General features: G+C 34.1%; 1 protein-coding gene across 1 annotated transcript; it reads right to left on the bottom strand.

Moving 5' to 3' along the window:
* Positions 1–1,978: 1,978 nt before the first annotated feature.
* Positions 1,979–2,602, bottom strand: LOC148197436 (uncharacterized). The gene is made up of 2 exons (XM_088093687.1): positions 2,228–2,602; positions 1,979–2,146 (listed from the first exon to the last, which is right to left on the bottom strand). The coding sequence occupies exons 1-2, from the start codon at positions 2,600–2,602 to the stop codon at positions 1,979–1,981; spliced, it is 543 nt and encodes a 180-aa protein (XP_087949813.1).
* Between the last annotated feature and the right edge of the window lie 17,300 nt (positions 2,603–19,902).

The raw sequence follows: 19,902 nt of genomic DNA, 5'->3' as shown, positions 1-19,902 counted from the left end.
AGGAAAGATTGAGAAACCGATGTTGGTTAGAGGCTGCTGGTGGAAAATACAAGGGATGCGTATACGACATTGGAAATGTCACTTCCCAAGATGACTGTGTTGATAGTTACATCCAACAGACACAGGCATCTTCTACTGCTCAACAACAAAATTCAGAAGAAATTGTTAACCTAAAATCGTAGTTACAACAATATGATCAGCAGCTTGAAAAGTTTGAAGGATTTATTGGCGTCCTCTTGCCATTCCTTCCGCCTTCAGCAGCCGCAGCTGCACAAGACTTTTTAAACCTTCAAAATCCTCAAGTTCAAAATGAAGTACCCAATGATGTCTAACCAGAACAGCAACCTCTAGAACAACAACCATCACACCAGCAACCACCAGATGAACAACCACAAGATGGAAATGATTATATGCATTATTAGGCATTTTATAGAACTTATTTCCATTACTGTTGAACTTATTTAGAACCCCAACCACAATCCGTTTATGAACTTACCTAATGTTTATTCTTGCAGTTATATTGATGTAAACAATATTTATGTATTCATATACAATGTTTCCTTTGTGGATTAAGTGTATCTGAAAAGCTTATTGGATTTATATGTCAATGTGCAATGTATAATGTCCAAGTTTGCTTATATCAATTGTGAATATTCACTATAATGTCCAGGTCTGCTTGTATATTGTGCATGGGGAACTGCTATATACAAGGTATTTATTTAGCTCTTCTTAAACCATTATATACGGATTTATCCGTATATAAGTTATATACAGAGTTAACTGTATATAAGTTATATACGAATTTATCCGTATATAAGTTATATACGGATATATCGATATATAAAATCCGTATATAAGTTATATATGGATTTATCCGTATATAGGTTATATACAGATATATCCGTACATAATTTCTGTATATAAGTTATATACAGATTTATCCGTATATACGTTATATACAGATATATCCATATATAATTTTCGTATATAAGTTATATACGGATTTATCCGTATATAAACCTAGCTACGATAGTATTATATATGAATTTTTGCCCATATGTAATCCATATATAACCAAATATTATAAACGGATTTTGGGTCTTATATACGGATTTTTGATGTATGTAATTCACTTTTTTGTTGTAGTGAATTTTCGACCTCGAAAATTAGATGGTTTTGCCTCTAAGTTGCTTATCTTGGCTCTCCTCAATTCTGATAGGTTGCACCTCCATAGATAGATCTTCTCTAACTTGAACGTCTTCAGCTTCAAGCACATGTGAGGGATCAGACACATACTTCCTAAGTTGTGAGACATGGAACACTGGATGAATGTTTGCAAATTGGGGTGGCATGGCTATCTCATAGGCAACTGATCCTATACGTCTTAGGATCTGATAAGGACCAAGGTACCTAGGAGATAATTCCTATCACGAATAGCTCTTCCTACACCAGTAGTAGGAGTCACTCGGAGGAAGACATGATCCCCAACTTCAAATTCCAAGGGTCTACGTCTCTGATCAGCATAAGACTTCTACCGACTTTGAGATGCCCACGTCCTTTCTTGAATCAGCTTCACCTTCTCTGTAGTCTACTGTATCAACTCTGGCCCAGTTAACAGTGCTTCTCCATCTTGATGCCAACACAAAGGTGTTTTGCAGCGTCTTCAATACAGGGCTTCAAACGGCGCCATACCAATACTGGCCTGATAGCTATTGTTGAAGGTGAACTCGACCAACGACAACACCTCATCCGAGACTCCCAAGTGATCCAAAACACATGTCCTTAGCAAGTGCTCAAGTGATTGGATCATCCTTTCTGATTGCCCATCAGTTTGGGGATGATACGCTCAACTCAATTGCAGCCTACTGCCCATCTCACTCTGAAGTGTTTGCTAAAGGCGGGATGTGAACCGCGAATCTCTATCTGATACGATGCTAGAAGGCACTCCATGCAGTCTCACAATCTCCTTGATGTACAACTACGCCAACTTCGACATCGACATCCTCAAATTAATCGCTAAGATGTGAGCACTCTTGGTCAACTTATCCACAATCACCGAAATCGCATCATGACCTCTAACTGTGCGTGACAAATGGCTAACAAAATCCATGGCTATGCTATCCCATTTCCACTCAGGTATCTCGAGCTGCTACAACAAAACTCCAGGTCTATGATGCTCTATCTTAGCCTTCTGACAGGTTAGACAAGAAGCAACAAACTAAGCTACATTTCTCTTCATACCAGACCACCAAAAAGACTCCTTGAGGTCTTGATACATTTTAGTCATGCAAGGACGCATGCTAAAACGGCTTTTATGACCTTCCTCAAGGATTAACCTCTTCAACTCTGAATTGCTAGGGACACAGACCCTGCTTCTAAATCTCAAAATGTCATAAGCCCCCAAGGTAAAATCCTTACCTTGCTCAGTCCCAATCAAACCCGCTGACTTTTGAAGCTCAACATCTTTCAACTTCTCTTCTTTGACAAGTCTCAACAAGTCATTGGACACCACCAAATTACTGCATCTGATACTATCAACTTCGAATTCCACCTGCAATCTCAAATCTCTGAAGCTTTCCACCAACTCTAACTCTCTGACCATCAACGCGGAAACATGCACTGATCAAAGAGATACTTCAGACTCTTGTGATCACTAAACACCTAAAATTGTGCACCATACAGGTAGTGTCTCCAGATCTTTAAAGCAAAGACAATAGTTACCAACTCCAAGTCATGAGTGGTGTAATTCTTCCATGAGCCTTGAGTTGTCTTGAAGCATATGCCACTACCTTCTTCTCCTGCATCAGCACATACCCTAATCCCTGATGAGAAGCATCACAGAAAACCTCAAAAGATTTACCTTTGTCAAGGATAACCAAAACTGGTGCACTAGTCAACCTTTGCTTTAGGTCTTGAAAGCTAGATTCACACCGGTCTGTCCAAATAAAAGGTTGATCCTTCCTAGTTAGCTACGTCAACGACGCCACAATCCGAGCAAAACTCTCAATAAAACGGCGATAATAGCCCGCCAAACCCACAAAACTTCTGACTTCAGTCACAGTCTTAGGTTTCTCCCACTGAAGTACTGCTTGCACCTTAGCGGGATCAACAAAAATTCCTCCGGCTGAAATCACGTGCCCAAGAAACGAAACCTCTTCCATCCAAAACTCACACTTAGACAGCTTGGCATACAATTTTCTTTCTCTCAATACTCCAAGCACTGCCCTAAGGTGATCTTCATGCTCTTCCCGAGTCTTAGAATAGACAAGTATGTCATCTATAAAGACAACAACGAACCTATCTAAGAACAGTCTGAAAATTCGATTCATATAGTCCATGAAAATGGCTGGAGCCTTAGTCACACCAAAAGGCATAACTACATACTCATAGTGGCCATATCTAGACCTAAACGCCGTCTTCTCCACATCATCTACTTTCACCAAGATCTGATGATAACCTGACCTCAGATCAATCATAGAGAACACCGTAGATTCGTACAACTGATCCATCAAGTCATCTATCCTGGGCAACGAATACTTATTCTTAATGGTCAGCTTATTCACGATAGTCAACACACAACCTTGAGCTACCATCCTTCTTCTTCACTAGCAACACTGGTGCTCCCCATGGCGAAGCACTTCAATCAACAGCTCTTCAATCAACTCCTTCAACTCGGCCAACTCAGTTGGAGCCATCCGATAAGAGGCTATAGATATTGGCCCTGCTCTTGAGACCAGATCAATAGAAAACTCCACTTCTCGGGAAGGAGGTAAACCAGGAACTTCTTTAGGAAAGACATCTAAGAAGTCGTTTACAACTAAGAGGTCTGCACTCTGATTCTCACGAACCGAACGATCTGACTCCTATGTCACTTCCACATGTGACAACACGAAGAAACAATTGGCGCCTTCCATTATGTCTTGTCTCAACACATCAATCGACAGGGACATATCTTCATCTTCACTAGGAAATATCAACTCTTTGTTACCACAATCGATAAGGATGCGATTGGCAAATAGCCAATCCATTCCCAAGATTACCTCTAGCCCTTGCAAAGGTAAACATATGAGGTTTATCTTAAAACGATGTCCCTCTACAACAACAGGACAACGGGTACAAACAGATGACATCCTTACTAACCCCGATGTTGGTGTAGACACCACCAGATCAAGGTTTAACTCCTCTACAGACAAATCCAGCTTTTCAACACACGCCTCCGATATGAAGGAATGAGTTTCCCCTGAATCAAACAGTACCACACAAGGCATACCAAACAACAAACAACAGTTGACGATGAGGTTACCTAAGTTAACACCTCTGCTCCATTCAAGGCATAAACTCGTCCAGTCGCTTGAGGTCTGGCACCACCCCTCTGAACGGATCTCCCAACACGGTGTTTCTGTGGTCCAGTCCTCCTGACTATAGGACAATCTCTAGCAAAATGGCCCTCGCCACGGTAGATGTTACACCTCCGATAACCGCTCATCTGAGGACACACAAACTGTAGATGTGGCCCTCCACATTTATAACACCGCAACCCTCTTGAGTGGCTAGACTACCTTGAATGCACCGAGGGTTGAGAGGATGAACCCTTAGACCCAGAAGATGCTGACGATCTAAGGTAAGGAGCCCTCCTGGAACTAAATCCACCATGGGACCCAGATGGTCCTCCACTTCTAACAAGCTGACTCTACTGCCCTTCAGCTTCCCGCTTGGTCTTCTCCATCACACGGGCCATCTCCACCAAGGTAGAACTTCTCCTTGAACAAATCCCAAGTAATAGGAGCTCTACTCCAATCTAGGATCATTTTCATGCTGCTCTAGTAGTGCCCTGCTTCCCCAGTCAACAGGTACTCAGTATACGCCAGTTTGTTCTCATCTGAACACCTCTTGGCATGGTAAATTCTCTCCACGTCCCGAAACCAATGGTCAGCTTCATCTGGGTTACACTTCCCATCAAACCTGGCTGGATGGTGTTGTAAAAAGCTTTCCAAGCTCCATTCTGGGACCGGACCCGCAGATGAAGACGCGCCTGTCGCGGTCCTACCACCAGCCATCATATCCATGAATTGCCTCTGAGTGGTATCAGCCAATGCTCTAGTGAGCAGACACTCTTGCAGCTTCCAAATTCTACAAGGCTATGGTGTTTTGATGAACCAATGCAACATTTTGTTGTTGCAATGCCTAAAGTACCGTCCCTAACATCTGGTTAGATTCAGACGGCTCGGCCTGAGGGAGAGGAGGAGGAGGAAGCTTAGGTGCCATCTTCTGTTCACATAAAGAGGAAAGACCATCAGTCCAACTAAAATCAACAAGGACAACCAACTTAAACATGACTAAGAGTACACAATCATAAGCAAGGCACACACATACGCTACAGGATTTTCTAAGGACAGAAACTGCTTTGATATCATAAATGTAACATCCTAGATTATATAGAAATATAAAGTAGTAGCTCCACATTTTTAATAAAGAGAACAATTAGAGTAGACTTGCAAATAAGTTGGTAAGCTTACAATCATCCAAAATAAGCCATAATTTAAAAACTTCCTACTTAACAGAGTATTTCAAAACAATAGAACTTAATTAAGAAATTCCTAAGCAAACTAAGTTGCAGCATCATTACCATCCAGGGCCTGCTCCAGGGGTACCTCATCCATCTCTGCTCACATCCAAGTGGATGCATTGCAACAGAAACACAACAGACAAACACAAGCAGAAGGGTGAGCTAGATATATAAAAGTCATGTTATAACAATCACACATAACATGCAAGTTTAATTCAACGTTAATGAACCATACAACACCACTTGTTACACTTTACACTTGACTCGTCTAGAGTTAGAATGATTGTCGAGCTGTGGACGGTTATGCACTCGTGGTGGCCTCTACTGCTTTGCAAATCCATTGCCAATGGGTTTCACCTTACCGCACTCATGAGGTTAGTCCGTTATCACTCACCTTGGGCCATACTGGAAGAACCCAAGACTAAGACCTCCTGCTACTCCTCACCACATGAATCAATCCTCTCTACTTGAGAATGAAACACCATTGGAGCGTCAAGAAAACCCCCAAGACTGAGCTACCATGCAATTCATTCTAAACACACTGGAAGGGCACCACCATGTATCCCCCCTTGAGGATCATGGAATTACGTCCAATACTGATACTTTTCACTTTCAACACGACAAATATTTCATACCTTCACATACTTTCAACTTAAATCACATTACAACAATCATACTTTACACAGAACTCATCACACACACTTAATTTACACAAAACAATAGCTAAAGAAAATCAATTGAACGTTATGAGCTTTGGCCGAGCACTTAGAGCTTTGGCCGAACACTATGAGCTTTGGCTGAACACTTAGAGCTTTGGCCGAGCACTTATAGCTTTGGCCGAACGCTATGAGCTTTGGCTGAACACTTAGAGCTTTGGCCGAGCACTTAGAGCTTTGGCCGAACACTATGATCTTTAGCCGAACACTTAGAACTTTAGCCGAACACTATGAGCTTTGGCCGAACACTTAGAATTTTGGTCGAGCACTTAGAGCTTTGAGACCGAGTGCCAGTACAAGATCGAACACTCTTTAAGAGACCGAGTGTCAGTACAAGACCGAACACTCTTTGAGAGACCGAGTGCCAGTACAAGAGCGAACACTCTTTGAGAGACCAAACGGTATGAACTGGTAAGACTCAAAAGAGACCAACCCAGTTATGACCGAGAGTAGCACAAGACCGAACAGTCAACTGCATCGTTCTGCATAATTCTGCAGAATTCTGCATAACTGCGGACAGAACCCAACATGACCATTTCTAACCATTTTCACTAACTTCTAACACCCTTAATTCTTGTTTTATACCAATTAAACTTATCTAAATGATTCTAAACATTCCTACTACCATTCTAAAGTAATCAAAACTCAAATTTCAACTCTAACACACCAATTTTCCCAACTTAGGGACCCAAAACCCAATACCACTGCTCTGCTCCTATTTAGATCAATTTAGTGACTCAAACAAGTCACAATACACTAGCTAAGACTTCCCCAACAGCCCAATTACGCTCTAGACCTCAAATGCTCAACATCAGTACCTCACTTCCTCTCAAAATGACCTAAAAACTACTAAAACTCCAAATTTTCTATCCAACCAAAGTCAGACCAGATTCCACCCTTCAATCACCTCCAATTAACCATTTTTATCAATTCCAACTCATCGAAAACAATTCCAAACATCACAGCACAAATTCATGGATTTCACACATCAACACATACAATACAACATACTCAAAACGCAAAGTACAACTTCAAACAGTGCACCCATTCAGAATCCAATATACATACACCTCATGCAAGCAACTTAAAGAAGTATTCTAGCTCCCCTTACCTTAGAGTAACTTGACCGGATAGCTCGCAAGAACACCCCAACATTTCCTTCACCGCAAGAACTCAATAAAACCCTACAACCCACCAAAATGATGATGGAAACAACTCTTAGAGCTAGAATGGAGTTGAAAAATGGAAAAGGAGAAAGCTTAAGGCACATGCAACCAACAAAATGCATGTCCCAGTTCAAGAACGGAGAAGAGGTTGCATGGAGGGACTTACCAACTTAGAACCCGAAATGAATCGGTTAGTTTCTAAGCCCACTCCGTTACGGACGTTTTGGCGGCACCTAAGCGAAGATTAAACTGTTCAGAGATGAGATTTGGTAGAGAGAAGATAAAACTCAGATACGAGAAACTGAGTTTTAGAGAGAGACAGAATGCTTAAGCTAATGGACCAGGATGTTTTAAATGGGCTTTTTTAAAGTCTGGTCCTATTAACCTAATAACCTTTTTGCTATTTTAAACTCTATTTTTCAGGCCTTCACATGTGTACTCGTGAATGCTGCATTTTGTAAGGGTATTGAAACACTTCTTGCAAGATTTGTTGGAATTCCAAATGATGGAGCAATTACTAGAGCATTAAAGTTCATTGAGTCACTTCTGGCCTCCTGCACTAGTTGTGTTTGATAATAAAAGGGATGGTACTATAGATGGTCTGACCAAATAGGTGAAACGGGTTGATAGTGTTGATCACAAAAATAATTTCCTAGAATCAAACTGTTAGAGTCATTTGTCATCATATATCCCTCGACACAATAGGATGGGAACAAGGGATTGCTAATGTAAGTGTGCCTTGCATTGTAGGGAGAAATTGGAATATTAGCACTCGAAGCACTGAAATGTGGATTCAAAGATTCAACCAAGCTAGATGAAACTGCAACATCTATGTTAAGATTAGGTTGGTGTCCATCGTATTCTGTCATTATGTGCATTATCTCATTTTCGTAACCATCTAGAATGTAATGAGAATCTAGATTAGTTGTTCTCACGGACACTGGCACCTCCACAGACATATTTGATGATGCCATTTAATCCTATTATACCAAATATTGCGAATAAAATTAATTACCTTGAAAATAATAATTAAAAATTTAAAATAATAAGAGAAATTAACCATTTAAAAGAACAAGATGAGAAATGAGAACTAGATATTCACGTACACACAAGTACTAAGTGCTTGTGAATATTAGGATAATCCAATTTTTTGATAATAAAAAAGATTATATAAAATTGTTGATCCAAAATTCAAAGTAAAAACAAAAATGAAGCCAAAAAATGTCATCTCACCCACACGTAACCTAAAAGTACAAAAAGAAAAGTATTAAATTTGAAAAACAAACAACAATAATCCGTTGATGAAAAACCGAAAATTAAAAGAAATAAGACAAAACAATGGAGCCAAGATCATCTCACTAATAAATTAAAACATGAAATAAAAATAATAGAGACTTACTTCGTGATCAAATCACAATTTGTGTAGATTTCGGATAGAGTTTTCTCTTTTTGAAGAAATAACATATGAATATAAGAAACTAAAAAAAATACTAAAGGCTGAGTAAGTAAGAGAAAGGAATATTAATAGTGTGTCATTTGTAAATGTAACATGAATATGAACTATTATATTAAAAGAAAATCTCATTGTTAAAGATAAATTCAATTTTTAAAATTCAATTCTAAATATCTACTATATTTGATGTGGCATTAGGATTTACCACAAATAATTGACAAAAAAGGAGATATAAAGATTATTCTCCATAAAATAAAACTATATATATGTATTTATAATTTAAGAGTAAAAGCAAAGAAATATATATGAAAAAATCTAACCGTGTATCTATATAATAATGGAAAGATTACCCTTTGATATCTATATATTTGGGTTATTATTTAATTTAGTCATTACATTTTAATTAAATTGTAACAAACAAAACGTACATATAACTAAAAGTGCCCTGTATCTCTATATACAAAAGATAAATTTTATTTTCTTAATTACATATATATAAAATATTACAATTCAACTTTTTATTTGATTTGTACATATATTTTTTAGATAATTCACCATGTTATACTTAGCATTTTGATAATATAATATAACGATAGTTTTGTAAAATAGATAATTATGATACAATTACATTAATAATTATATTTAAGGTACGTTTTTTTAAAATAATTAAGGGATATTATTTTATTTAATTATTAAAGAGAGAATGTATTTGAATACAAACATGATAAATTTAATTTCTTTTAGATAAATTTAATTATATATTACAATATATATATATATATATATATATATATATATATATATATATATATATATATATATATATATATATATATATATATATATATATATGGGTTTGCTAACGCGCGTATAGTAGACAAAAATATCCTTATATATCATGGATTCTAAGTTTAAGGTTAAGGGTATTTTAATAATTTTCATTCTCAAAACTAAAAAAATAAAAAAAGAAACCTCCGAAACCCTTACTCATCTCTCTCATTCCTCTCAACCCTTTCTCTTCCCTCTTTCTCACTCCAATATCAGAAACACTTGTCGTTACTAATAAAAGGTTTAAAGAATAATTCTGATATTTTATTTCAAAGAGTAGAGTACCACACAAATCTGCACAAATTATAATAATATCTAAATTATAACTAACATAATATTTGATTGCCTAATATCCTTTAATAGAATATTTAGCATATCTTAACACCCCCACTCAAGTTGGTGCATGGATATCACACATTCCCAACTTGAATAAAGACTCATTAAACAATCTTCTTGATACTCCTTTGGTGAGAACATCAGCCAACTGCAATTCTGATCTTACAAAAGGAAATGAAATTATTCCAGCTTCAAGCTTCTCTTTGATGAAATGTCTATCAATCTCCACATGCTTTGTTCTTTCATGTTGCACAGGATTGTGAGCAATTGCTATAGCCGAAGTATTGTCACAATACAAACTCATAGGTTCATTTTGTGTAAAGCCCAAATCTGATAGCACATTTTTAATCCACAAAAGTTCACATACACCTAGTGCCATGCCTCTGAATTCTGCTTCAGCACTAGATCTTGCTACTACAGGTTGTTTTTTACTCCTCCAAGTTACAAGATTCCCTCCTACAAAAGTAAAGTATCCAGAGGTAGATCTTCTATCATCTTTTGAACCTGCCCAATCTGCATCAGTGTACCCTTCTACCTTTAAGTTTTCATGATTTGAGAACAAAATTCCTTTTCCAGGAGCGGACTTCAAATATCTCAAAATCCTTTCAACAGCATCCATATGAAGCTTCCGTGGGTCATGCATAAATTGACTAACAACATTCACTGCATAAGTGATATCTGGACGTGTATGGCACAAATAAATTAATTTTCCTACCAGCCTTTGGTATCTTCCTCTGTCTATGCTTGCTGAATTTGAGCATTGAAAAAGTTTATGATTTTGTTCAATTGGTGTATCAGCTGGTTTACTCCCAAGCAGCCCAGTTTCCGATAGTAAATCAATAGTATATTTTCTTTGGCATAGAAAAATACCATGTTTTGATCTAGCTACTTCAATACCTAAAAAATATTTAAGATTTCCAAGTTGTTTCATCTCAAATTCAGATGCAAGGTATTGTTGTAAACTAGAAATCTCATCTTGGTCATTTCCTGTAACAATCATGTCATCTACATATATAATCAAAGCTGTAATTTTTCCTTTTCCTCTCTTAAAAAATAAGGTGTGATCAGAGTTACTCGCTCTATAGCCAAAAGCCTTCATAGACTTGGTAAACCTTCCAAACCATGCTCTTGGGGATTGTTTTAATCCATATAGAGCCTTCTTTAATTTGCAAACCTTCATTCCAATTGAATCAGTCATGCCTGGTGGAGAATCCATATAAATTTCTTCTGAAATTTCTCCGTGTAGGAAAGCGTTTTTCACATCAAATTGTAGAAGAGGCCAATCTTGGTTTGCAGCTAGCGACAAAAGTATTCTCACAGTATTGAGTTTGGCTACTGGTGCGAACGTCTCTTGGTAATCTACACCATAAGACTGAGTGTAACCTTTAGCCACAAGTCGTGCTTTATACCTCTCAACAGTTCCATCAGCTTTATGCTTAATTGTAAAGACCCATCTGCAGCCCACAGTTTTCTTCCCTTTTGGTAAGGACACAAGATCCCAAGTGTTGTTTTTTTCTAAAGCTGCCATCTCCTCAACCATTGCTTCGGTCCATCTAGGATCTGCCAAAGCTTCTTGTACATTACTAGGAATAGAAATTGAAGATAATTGAGATACAAATGATGCATATGACTGAGATAACCTGTGAGATGACACATATTTACTAATGGGATATTTAACTTTGGCTTGGAGGTCTGGTTCATATTTAACTGGAGGTTGACCACGGTTAGAACGAGGTGGAAGAATATATTGAACAGTAGTAGACTCAGTGTTTGGTGTGCTGGTGGTCTCACGCAGACAAGAATCAATTTCATGATCAATTTCATTAGTATTATCAGAGATAGTATCAGAAGGTACCTCTGAAGAGTCAAGTTGAACCTGTGGAGAAGATTGAGCCAATTGGTTATGATCAGAAGACACTGTATTATCCAGAAAAGAAGGGTCCATATTTAGGATTGGCTCACTTCCTGCAGAATGATCCTCACACAATAATTTATCTTCACAATCAAACATACCAACATCACGATTATGCACTTCACTTTCATTGCCTCCCTGAAGTGGAGAATCAACATAAAAAAATTCATGCTCATTAAATGTCACATCCATAGAAATATAAAATTTCCTTGATGGTGGATGGTAAGCACGATAACCTTTTTGAGTTGATCCATACCCAACAAAAACACATTTGATCGCTCGTTCTTCAAGCTTTGTACGTTGATGTGGGTGTAAGTGAACATATATAACACATCCAAAAATATGAGGTGGTAAATAAACTATGGGAGGAAGGATACAATGATCAGACAACACATCAAAAGGCCTTCGAAAGTTAAGCACACTAGAAGGAGTTCGATTAATTAAATAAACGGCAGAGCTCACAGCTTCACCCCATAAATGAGATGGGACATTACGATCTATCAAAAGTGATCTTGTCACCTCTAATATATGTCTATTTTTCCTCTCAGCCACTCCATTTTGTTGTGGTGAATAAGGACATGTAGTTTGATGCAAGATGCCTTTAGAGTTCATGAACTCTATTAATTCAGTCTTAAAATATTCTCCTCCATTGTCTGATCGAATGACCTTAATAGATGTGTTAAATTGTGTAACAATCAAATGATAGAAGGAACGAACCACATCACACACATCACTTTTATATTTAAGCAAATATACCCAGGTTACCCGAGTACAATCATCAACAAAACTGATAAACCATTTTTTTCCATTATGTGTAGATTGCGGGGCAGGGCCCCAAACATCTGTGTGAATTAATGAAAAAGGAAAATTAGTTTTGTTATTGCTTAAAGGAAACACAACACGATGATTTTTTGCCAAAACACAAGTTTCACAAAAAAAAATCAGAAATATTGCATTTATGAAATAGTGATGGAAATAGTTTTTTTAAATAACCAAAAGAGGGATGTCCCAACCGTCTATGCCACAACCAAATTTCTTTTTTGTTTTTATCTTGTATGTGATCGTTCGCAAGACAAGTCAATCCTTTATTATGGTTTGATTGTGAGACATTTTCAAGATAATACAGTCCTTCACTCTCTCTACCACTAGCAATCTTCTCCTTGGAATGGATGTTCTGAAAAAGACAATGGGTTGGGTAAAATAAGGCAACACAAGAATGTGATTTGGTTAACTTGCTGACGGAGATAAGATTACAGTTTAATGTAGGAACAAATAAAACATCAGGAATCGATAAAGAGGGTGAGAGGGATATAGTACCTATACCTTCAATAGGAGATGAGACCCCATTGGCATTAATAATAACAGTTTTAGAACAATTAGAGGAAAAATTAGTAAATATATGAGGATCACAAGTCATATGATCAGTAGCACCCGAATCAATTATCCAATTACTATCCTTAGTAACAACAGAAAGATTAAGGGCAGAGTTAGATACACCTGACTTGGTCACAAATCCGACAGCAGTAGAAATATAACTCTTGAAAGCAGCGGAAGTTCCAGAATCATGTTTCTCCGATTGATTGTCATCGGAAGAAGCCATCAGAAATATTCAATGAAAAAAGGCACTGATTCCTATATCTTAGAGGATATCAGTGTTGGCTCTTGATACCAAATTAGAAAGTGGGTTTAAGCCTAACTCAACCCCACAAAACCGGCTTGTAGGGTGAGGTTTGCACCTCACTTATATATTATAATTTGGCCTTATCTCTAGTCGATGTGGGACTTCCAACACACCCCCTTCACGCCGAGGTATAGACATCTCGTGCATGATAGTAGAAATTGGGTGGTCCGATAACGGCCCAATAGCGGGTGGAATAGAAGAATAGAATGCCCACTTAGAACTCGCTAGGATAGGCTCTAACCATGGCTCTGATACCATATTAGTAGTGGGTTTTAAGCCTAACTCAACCCCACAAAACCGGCTTGTAGGGTGAGGTTTGCACCTCACTTATATATTATAAATTGGCCTTATCTCTAGTCGATGTGGGACTTCCAACACACCCCCTTCACGCCGAGGTATAGACATCTCGTGCATGATAGTAGAAATTGGGTGGTCCGATAGCGGCCCGATAGCGGGTGGAATAGAAGAATAGAATGTTACACAATCTTACAAAAAAGGGATTTTATAATGAGTTTTCATCTTATAATTTTTGTCTTATCTAATTTTATCCAATTTTCACAAGCATAAAGGAATTGGTAATTGACTTGGAAAAAATCAAAAATACTCGATGTTAAATAATTTCTTACAAAAAATGATTTTATAATGAGTTTTTATTTTATAATTTTTGTCTTCACAAGCATAATGACATCAAAGGAATTGGTAATTGCCCTGGAAAAAAATCAGAAACACTCGTTGTTAAACAATTTCTTTCTTACAAAAAAAATGACTTTATAATGAGTTTTTATTTTATAATTTTTGTCGTATATAATTTTATCTAATTTATGATGAAATTAGAGAGGTTAGTGAAGATGGTGAAATTGAAGAGATCTTAAATGAACCTTTGTCTCAAGGTGAATATGTCAATGACTCAACTCTTTACAAAGACAACTTTTTTAAAGGAAAGTGTTTATGATTTTTTCAATTGGGGCTACAGTAAGGATGATAGAGAAAAGGTTGGAGTGAGAGAGATGAAAGAGAACGGATTGAGAGAAATAAGAGAGGTGAGTAAGGGTTTGGGGGTTTCTTTTTTTTTTTTTTTAGGTTTTGAGAATAAAAATTATTAAAATACCCTTAACCTTAAAACTTAGAATCCATATATATATATATATATATATATATATATGAGTGGTGGAAGATTTTTATTTATACTTTTTTATCTATAATTAACTCTTCATATTTGTAGACTTAATTATATGTTTCATAAATGATATCTTATTTTATTCGAAGAGAAAATTGATATCAACCAATAATAATATTTCTTAATAGGTAAAATCTCAATTTTTTACATGGACAAGATTGTATTAATATGATCTTACTTTTATATATATATATATATATATATATATATATATATATAAATAAAGTTTTAGTTTTAGGATAATATTTTTATTTCAAGTATAGTTCATAATAAAATTAGTATACAATTTTTTTTATTCATTGTAGAAGTCTTTTTTTTTTTATTTTTTTTATAATCATAGTAATGAATATAATCGTACTCTATTAATTTTGTTAAATGAAAATATAAGCATTCATATAATTTTTTCTGTTATAAATCAATAAAAAAAACTACATTTATTTCTACATAACTATTAAAACTTTACAAAATTTAAAATAAAATATGTAATTAATCTATATGATCCAATTGTTAAAAAAAAAATTAAATCTTCTAAAACTTTTAATATAGAAGGAAATATATTCTTGATTAAAATGATAAAACAATGACTAGTGAATTTATTTTACAGTTCAATTTATAAAAATGTTGTCACATTAAATTAACGCGATTTATGTATGTACGCGACACAGATAATGGACAAAAAAATGTTACAATATAAAAAAATTATTTTTCATCACATACTTGAAAATAAGACATTCAACAATCTATGTAAGAAGATATGAAAGTAGGACATTCAAAAATTTATGAATGTAAACCAAATTTTGTTGTTACATATACAAGGAAGCATTATATTACATCCAATTATTTGGGTGAAAACTAAAAACAATTGACATTACAAATTCCTAAAGTTAACATTTTAACATCTATAAAACATGATTATTATTGTTCCAAAACCATAAAATAAATGAAATCGACAATATTAATAATGAAATAAGTATTTTCTATTCCAATTTCCACTCATGATCTAATATTTCTGATTTGCATATGGTTCATGTAACCATCTCTTTACGCAATCTCCATGGAATTTATGTTGGCATTGCAGAATTCCTATCCCCTCATTGTTTTTAAATTCATCATCTGAAATAATTCATAAGTAATCCAATTAATAGGCCAAAAAGAAAAATTAACATGCTTTTTGAAATATACCATACCCAAATGAAGTATCACATCAAGTAAATTAAAAAGATGAATGAATATTACCCAAAAAATAAGACACGTTTAATAGATCACAAAGTATTGAATTATTCATGGTGCTAAAATTCAAACTTGACATATTACGCAAAGATGAGTTTCATGCTCCTCTGAAGTTACTCCCTCCAAGTTATTAGGTAAGAAATAATTTTTTGTTTTCACCACTCTTGCAATAATTTCGTTCGACAAACCCATGCTTACGTTACCAATCCTTTGAAAATAGTCAACAAGCTCCTGTTGTCCAATTTTAAAGAGTTAGCAAATTAAAAAATTTCATAATCACTTAGTTTTTACTATCCTAGACCTCATAAAACATTCATAAACCATAATATACACAATATACTTGCCTCATGTGACATGTTGTCAAAGTCTAACTCACTATGATCTTCACCAAATAAAGTAATATCCTGAAAAAGAAAATATGTGTGAAAAGAAGGCTAGAATTTTCTTTATATCAAATCCAACAAAAATAAAGAGAACGAGATGTTACAGTTTCATGAAAGGCCACAGAAGAAACATTTATCCGATGTCCAAGAGGTGGAGGTTGGTGAATATGTGTACTCGTGAATGGTGCATTTTGTAAGGGTATTGAAAAACTTCTTGGAGGATTTGTTGGAATTCCAAATGATGGAGCAATTACTAGAGCATGAAAGTTCATTGACTCATTTCTGGCCTCCTGCACGAGGTGTGTTTGATAATAAAAGGGATGGTACTGTAGATGGTCTGACCAGATAGGTGAAACGGGTTGATAGTGTTGATCACCAGAATAATTTCCTAGAATCAAACCGTTAGAGTCATGTGTCATCATATATCCCTCGACACAATAGGATGGGAACAAGGGATTGCTAATGTAAGTGTGCCTTGCATTGTAGGGAGAAATTGCAAAATTATTAGCAGCCGAATCATTGAAATGTGGATTCAAAGATTCAACCAAGCTAGATGAAACTGGAACATCTATGTTAAGATTAGGTTGGTGCCCATCATATTCTGTCATTCTGTGCATTATCTCATTTTCATAAGCATCTAGAATGTAATGAGAATCTAGATCAGTTGTTCTCACGGATACTGTCACCTCCACATACATATTTGATGATGCCATTTAATCCTATTATACCAAATATTGTGAATAAAATTAGTTACTTTGAAAATAATAAGTAAAAATTTAAAATAATAAGAGAAATTAACCATTTGAAAGAACTAGATAAGAAATGAGAACTAGATATTCACGTACATACAAGTACTAAGTGCTTGTGAATATTAGGATAAACCAATTTTTTTATAATAAAAAAAGATTATATAAAATGGTTTATCCAAAATTTAAAGTAAAAATAAAAATTTAAGCCAAAAAATGTCATCTCACCACACTTAATCTAAAAGTTCAAAAAGAAAACTATTAAATTTGAAAGCAAACAACAATAATCAGTTGATGGAAAATCGAAAAGTAAAAGAAATAAGACTAAACATTGGAGCCAAGATCATCTCACTAACAAATTAAAACATGAAATAAAAATAATAGAGACTTACTTCGTGATCAAATCACAATGTGTAGATTTCTGAAAGAGGTTTCCCTTTTGAAGAAATAACATATGAATATAAGAAACTAAAAAAAATACTAGAGGATGAGTAAGTAAGAGAAAGGGATATTAATAGTGTTTCATTTGTAAATGTAACATGAATATGAAATATTATATTAAAAGAAAATCTTATTGTTAAAGATAAATTTGATTTTTAAAATTCAATTTTAAATATCTACTAGATTTGATTTGGTGGCATTAGGATTTACCACATAATTGAAAAAAAAGAGATATAAAATTATTCTCCATAACTATATATATGTATTTGTAATTTAAGAGTAAAAGCAAAGAAATATATATGAAAAAATATAACCGTGTATCTATATAATAATGGAAAGATTACCCCTTTGATATTTATATATTTGGGTTATTATTTAATTTAGTCATTATATTTTAATTAAATTCTAACAAACAAAACATACATATAACTAAAAGTGAACTGTATCTCTGTATACAAAAGATAAATTTTATTTTCTTAATTACATATATTATATTTGATTTGTACATATATTTTTTAGATAATTCACCATGTTATACTTAGCATTTTGATAATATAATATAACGATAGTTTTGTGAAATAGATAATTATGATACAATTACATTTATAATTATATTTAAGGTTACGTCTTTTTAAAATAATTAAGGGATATTATTTTATTTAATTATTAAAGAGAGAATGTATTTGAATACATACATGATAAACTTAATTTCTTTTAAATAAATTAAATTATATACTAATATATATATATATGTATACATATATATGTATTCATATGTATATGTATACATATATATGTATACATATGTATGTATACATATGTACATATATGTATATATATGTATATATATATATATGAGAGTGAAAGATTTTTATTTATACTTTTTTATCTATAATTAACTCTTCAGATTTGTAGAATTAATTATATGTTTGATAAATGAGATCTTATTTTATTCGAAGAGAAAATTGATATCAAAACCAATAATAATATTTCTTATAATAGGTAAAATCTCAATTTTTTACATGGATAAGATTGTATTAATATGATCTTACTTTTCTATATAAATATATATCTAATAAATTTTATTTTAATATATATATAAAGTTTTAGTTTTAAGATAATATTTTTATTTCAAGTATAGTTCATAATAAAATATGTATACAATTTTTTTATTCATTAGAGAAGTTTTTTTTTTTTTTTTTTATAATCATAGTAACGAATATAATCGTACTCTATTAAGTTTGTTAAAATAGAATATACAACATTCATATAATTTTTTCTGTTATAACTATTTTGATGTCTAAACAACATAAATCAATAAAAATAACTACATTTATTTCTACATAACTATTAAAATTTTACAAATTTAAAAATAAAATATGTAATTAATCTTTATGATCCAATTGCTAAAAAAAGAATTAGATCTTCTAAAACTTTTAATATAGAAGAAAATATATTCTTGATTAAAATGATAAAACAATGACGAGTGAATTTATTTTACAGTTCAATTTATAAAAATGTTGTCACATTAAATTAACACGATTTATTTATGTACGCGACACAAACAATGGACAAAAAAATGTTACAGTATAAAAAAAAAATTTCATCACATACTTGAAAATAAGACATTCAACAATCTATGTAAGAAGATATGAAAGTAGGACATTCAAAAATTTATGAATAAACCAAATTTTGTTGTTACATACAAGGAATCATTACATCCAATTATTTGTGTGAAAACTAAAAATAATTGACATTACAAATTCCTAAAGTTAACATATTAACATCTATACAACATGATTATTATTGTTCGAAAACCATAAAATAAATGAAATCGACAATGTTAATAATGAAATAAGTCTTTTCTCTTCCAACTTCCATTCATGGTCTAATATTTCTAATTTGCAGATGGGATAAACAGCTTTTTCATGTAACCATCTCTTTATGCAGTCTCCATGGAATTTATGTTAACATTGCAAAATTCCTATCTCCTCATTGTTTTTAGGCATAATACCCAATTTTGTCCCCACTTTGGTTCGGAAATCTCAAGTTAGTCCCTTTATAGAAAAGTGAGTTGAATGGATCCTTACTTGTAATTAATTGACTCTAATGAGTCCCTTCCGTTAAATAGAAGGAAACGGAGTTAGTGGACTGATGATGTGGCAGAAAGCTTCAGGTTTGCGTGCTTACGTGTCAATACGCAATTCTTTCACGTTGTGACTGCAACACAGAGAGCAATACTTGAAGCCTTAAAGCCAAGTGATTGT

The sequence above is a fragment of the Vigna umbellata genome, chromosome 6 (genome assembly GCF_029865625.1).
Source record: "Vigna umbellata cultivar VRB3 chromosome 6, Vumbellata_1.0, whole genome shotgun sequence".
NCBI classification, from domain to species: domain Eukaryota; kingdom Viridiplantae; phylum Streptophyta; class Magnoliopsida; order Fabales; family Fabaceae; genus Vigna; species Vigna umbellata.
Note: the sequence above shows the minus strand (reverse complement) of the source record. Positions and strands in the feature narration are given on the sequence as shown.